This window comes from Adiantum capillus-veneris, chromosome 14, assembly GCF_014529385.1.
Source record: "Adiantum capillus-veneris isolate H3 chromosome 14, ASM1452938v2, whole genome shotgun sequence".
In the NCBI taxonomy this organism is placed as follows: Eukaryota; Viridiplantae; Streptophyta; class Polypodiopsida; order Polypodiales; family Pteridaceae; genus Adiantum; species Adiantum capillus-veneris.
Window position 1 is genome coordinate 51,329,829 of NC_140944.1, and position 5,217 is coordinate 51,335,045.

At 44.2% G+C, this 5,217-nt stretch overlaps 1 protein-coding gene across 1 annotated transcript; it reads left to right on the top strand.

Annotated features, from left to right (window-relative positions):
* Positions 1-398: 398 nt before the first annotated feature.
* On the top strand, positions 399-3,502 carry LOC147442356 (uncharacterized). Its single transcript, XM_086529642.1, has 5 exons — positions 399-1,200; positions 1,279-1,479; positions 1,840-2,098; positions 2,751-2,887; positions 3,025-3,502. The coding sequence occupies exons 1-5, from the start codon at positions 481-483 to the stop codon at positions 3,148-3,150; spliced, it is 1,443 nt and encodes a 480-aa protein (XP_086385768.1). The 5' UTR covers positions 399-480; the 3' UTR covers positions 3,151-3,502.
* Positions 3,503-5,217: the final 1,715 nt, after the last annotated feature.

Here is a 5,217-nt window from a genome sequence, read left to right on the forward strand (position 1 = left end):
ATGAGTGGGCAAAGAAATCCACACTCAAAGAAACGTTCGGCTGAACTTCCTCTGAAGTCTTCTTGTCTCTCTCGCTCTCTCTTTTTCTTTGTTTTCGACACGGACGCGAGTCTCTCTCTCACAAGTGTACACACTCAAGCTGCGCAGCAGCCTGCGCTCTCTTTCTCTCTCTCTCTCTCTTACAAGTACACTCAAGCTGCTCTCTCTCTCTCTCTCTCTCTCTCTCTCACACACACACACACACACACAGAAAAGCTGCGCGCGCACACACGCTGCGTGCATATGAACAAATTCTCTCTCTCTCTCACACACACACACGCACGTACACTTTCTCTCTCTATATCATGCGGCAGAATCAGATGCCAGCAGACGAGAACTAGTTGTACTCGTATTATTTTATGCCTCTTTCTCCTCGTAGATATAAAGGCCGCTCTCACAGCAACTAGTACCTGCAGTACTTGCATCCCCATCTCATGAGAGATGGCCGCCTCCCAGCTGGCCGCAGTACTACCGCCACATGAAGCCCCCCCAGCTCTGCCTGCAATGTGTGTTGCAGCCGCTATGAAGGCTCACCTTATCGACGACTACCTTTTCTGCCATGAGCTCCTCTGCGCTGAAGCTCTGGATCTCCACCATGACCCCTCCTTTGCTTGGCCTTCCTCTGAGTGTGGCTATGGCGATCATCTCTCTTCTAATTTCTGGTCTTCCTCCCCTTCTCTGCAGCTTCATTCGTCATGGAGCTCCTCCCTTCTCAGTCTTAGCTCATATTCCTCTCTCTCCTCTTCGTCTCCTTTCCCTTTCGATGATGATCTACATTACTCTGAATGCGGGCTGCAGCATTCCGATGAGCGTCTCACAGATTCAAGCGCTGGCTCCAAGCTGATCTCTAGCAGTTCGTGCAGTGCTGGCTCGGATATTCAGGGTTCGAGCTTTCCTGGCGAGTTTCATGAAGGGTTGGCAGGAAGCTGCTGCGGCAGCGCCATGCAGGGGGAAGATTTTGCTGCAGAGGAGGGTCATGGGTGCGAGAGGATGAATGTGTTGTTAGAGCGGCAGCGATGGAAGCATTGCAGGCCGCTGAAGGAGTATGCAGAGAGCATGCGATGGAATGATGTGTATGAGGCGAAGCAGCTGGTGAAGCATTGCGCGGCAGGATATACAATAGCGATGTGCAGGAGAAGGGAGGTGCAATGGATGCTTGAGGTATGTATGTTCTTGATGAATAGCATCTCTCTCTCTCTCTCTCTCTCTCGCACACACATTCTCTCTTGGTGCATGCAGGTGGGTAGAGTGATGCACGTGAGGCTGTCTAGCGTGGCGCAGGCGGTGACATACTTGGATCGTTACCTCGACGCAGCTCTCCAAGCTAAAAAATGCCACGTGCCTCAAGAGGAGCACATCCACGTGGCAAGTGTGGCATGCCTTTGGATCGCCCTCAAAATGGAGCACAGCAATGCACCGGACGCTGCCCTCATGATCCAGGTTCTTTTCTCTTCCCATGATTCTCTTCATTATATACCTTGGGTACCATGGGCCTCGTCAGAATAACTCCCACATTGTGACCTACCTCAACATCATGAGCTTTTGTGAGGGAGGCACTGCATACCTAGCTAGGTATGCGGTGCCTCTGGAGCAGAAGCTCATGATGTTATTCATTGTATGAAAAACACCGGAAAAGACTCCGTTTTCCTACATGAGAAAATTTCTAAATCTTCTTGTGTTTGTGTGAGTACATGCTATAAGAATTTGATTTTTGAAAAGAATATACCTTTAGAATGGAGTATGTGTTGTTGCGCAGAAATTGAGACTCCTTCTGAGATGAGAAGTTTGATGGTGATGCAGAGCATTGTAGGATTATACCATTACACACAAGAGGAAGCCATTGCAACATTGAAAACCATGGAGGCAAGTGTTTTGCAAGTGTTGGAATGGAGACTCCTAGGAGTGAGTTGTATAGACTTTGTGGATTCCATCCTACCAACACTCCAAGCTGCTCCTTCATCGACAAACGCTAGCGACTTAAGCGCCGTACTCATCCCAAACCATCTTATCAACTCTCTTGAAAGTAGGGTTCATGAGATTATACAAGGCACATTTCTAGGTGAGTGGAAAGCTCACTATGTAAATACATAGATTACATTGTTTTCCAAGCTATGTAAAGATAGTTAGTGCATGGTATTGGCAATGTGTATTTGAAAGTTAGTTGGCTACAAATGCATAAGGTCTAATGAGTTGCAAGGCATGTGATCAGTTTATATGCATGCGTTTTACAAGGAACCCATAGATAGGGATTGATCAAAACATTCCTGGATTCTCGTGGTCCAGAGGAAACTAGTGACAAAAGCGGTTGCCTTCGGTTTTTGGGTGCATAGTCCTGGTCGTTCTTCTTGTATGATTTTTTGGTGTATGAGGGGAGCGGCCGGGCATGCCCTACCCGATTCCGAAAACAAAGCAAAAAAATCAAAACATTTGCAGACAACTTCATGGCAATTCTATGATGAAGTATTTTGATAAGCTCTACATATGCATCACTCATAAGAATAGCATAAAGATCATAAAGATGTAATTATAACATGAAAAATCTAAATAAAGGCATGCTCAAAGCAATAATCTAATGCTCTATATATGCATCTCTCATAAGCATAGCATAATGATGTTTGCTAAATGCGCATAAAAATGTAATTATAACATGAAAAGATTAAATAAAGGCATGCTCAAAGCAATAATCTAATGAAATTTGTGGAACAATGTAGAGGTGGAATTTGCCGGGTACGAAGCTTTGGTAGTAGGACTATGTGCGATACAACATGCCGTGGAAGAGAGCATGCCCCTACAAGCCACTTCAATTATGAAAATAATAGAAGAGAGTGTAGCTAGCTCACTTGACATGGTATGTATGATAGCTTTACCAATGTAGTAATATTTGTACAACATCTAGTTAAACCTAATTAGGTGGACTAGATCTTGTTTATGTGCTACCCTCACTAATTAAAACAACTCTCATGCTTTGTTTCTTTGCCTAAACAGGAGGAAGTGTGCAAATGCTACAGGACAATGGGAGACCTTGTGATAGACCCACTCACAACTAGTAGTATTGATTTAGCTTCTCCAATTAGTCACAACATGATTTATGAGGAGAATACCATATTGTAATCTCTAGTGTTTGTTCTCTGCTTGTCCATCTAATCGCCCTCTCAGCGATTATCGTCGGAAATAAAAATGGACCCAACAAGCTTTAATTGTACTTTCCCCAAGTTGTAACATACCTGAATTGGTTATGTAGGACAATTTCAACCTATAGATACCATTAGCGACAACAATACAGGCCATTTATATGTGCACCTTATGAAGTGCAGCTTAGTGCTCTCTCTCTCTCTCTCTCTCTCTCTCTCACACACACACACACACACACACACACTTACACCCCCCTCAAGATATTTGCAAATGCTGATGTGGTCTAAAAGACCAAGAAACTTCATCTTGACTTGGAATAGTCACAAATGTAAATACATAAAAAAGGACTTAGAATGAAGTGGGTGGTATAAAAATTACCCCTTTGAATTGACAAAGATCAACGCTAAATTTCGTAGCAACTGTTGTATTGATGTGATTGGAAAAATATCCATGAAACCTAAATAAAACATACCCTAAGTTTTCACAAGTAATTCCAAATAGTGGAAATACAACAAAATAGGTGTGCTTCAATAAGCAGTATCTCACAAGATGCTTTCATGGTTTCTAGGTCAAAAAGGGGGACAGTGACACATGGAAGGGAGAGGGAGATTTTTTGTGTGTGCCTTGAGTGCACAAGAACACCTTCCCTTTGCTATTTGTGCCATAACAGGGGCGGCTACACGACGACAGGGGCGTCTACACGACGACAGGGCAAGCATCGCAAGGGGTGGCATAACAGGGGCGGCTACACGACGACAGGGCAAGCATCGCAAGGGGAGGGAGGCAGAGAGATTTTCTTTCGTGTGTTTGATTTGAGATAGTGCCATGGTCAATGATGTGCACAATGGCATCGTAGGACTTTTTGAACTGCCTCTTACATCGGGGAAAAACCTCCTAGTGAGGGAAAAACTGCTCCGATAGTCCTTTAAAGTGTGTTCACACACATCAATATCACATGTATATGGTAACAAATCCCCGATGGGAGTGATGCGGTCAATGAGAGTTGACACATAGAGTATAGGGAAGTGCCATGCTCTGCGAGGACATGATCAATCCACAAAGGGGAGTAGCGGAAAGCTTCGAACTTTTCACAAGACAATGCCTTTGTGAAAAGATCAGCAAGGTTGTCCCGTGTTGGTACATGAGCCAAGCTAATCTCTCTTGTTGAGAGCCTCTCCCTAACATAGTGGTAATGCACCTGGTGCTTTGTGCGTCCATGTTAAACTCGGTTTCTCGCAATTGCCAATGCGCACTCACTGTCGGGGTAGATAGTGTTGGCACTGTCCTGTCCAACACCCAAGTCGGCCATAAGGCGTGTGAGTCATACACACTCAGCCATAGCTCTGAAGATTTCCCTATACTCCGTCTCACAATTGGAAGTGGCCACAATAGGTTGCCTCTTGCTCAACCATGAGATGCATGAACTATCAAGCATGCAACAAAACCACTTGTGGACACTCGCGTGTCAAAACAACCAGCCCAATCTGAGTCCGAAAAAGCATCTAAGTTTGACGGCAATGATCCCCCCTTGGGATAAAGCAAGCCAAGATGTAAAGTGCCACTCAAGTAGCGAAAAATCCTCTTGGCAGCCTGCCAATGCTTAGACCTTGTGCTATGCATAAATCTGTTGACCTATGAGATTGCAAACTAAATATCCGACCTCGTATTGAATACATAAATAAGGTATCCAATAGCAGTTTGGTAAAGAGTGACATTGGCAGAAATTTATGCTGACCTGTGAGATTGCAAACTAAATATCCGGCCTCGTATTGAGTACATAAATAAGGTATCCAATAGCAGTTTGGTAAAGAGTGACATTGGCACGATTACGAGCATCATGAAGACTCAATTTCAAACTTGTTTCCATGGGAGTGGCAATAGCTTTGCAATCCTCAAGTCCAAACTTACATAGCAATGTCTCTATGAAGCTTGTCTGACACAAATCAATACCACCATCACATTGCTTAAACTTCACACCAAAATAATGATGCAACAGTCCCAAATATTTCATCTTGAAAGTAGCATTCAAGTCAGCCTTAAATATAG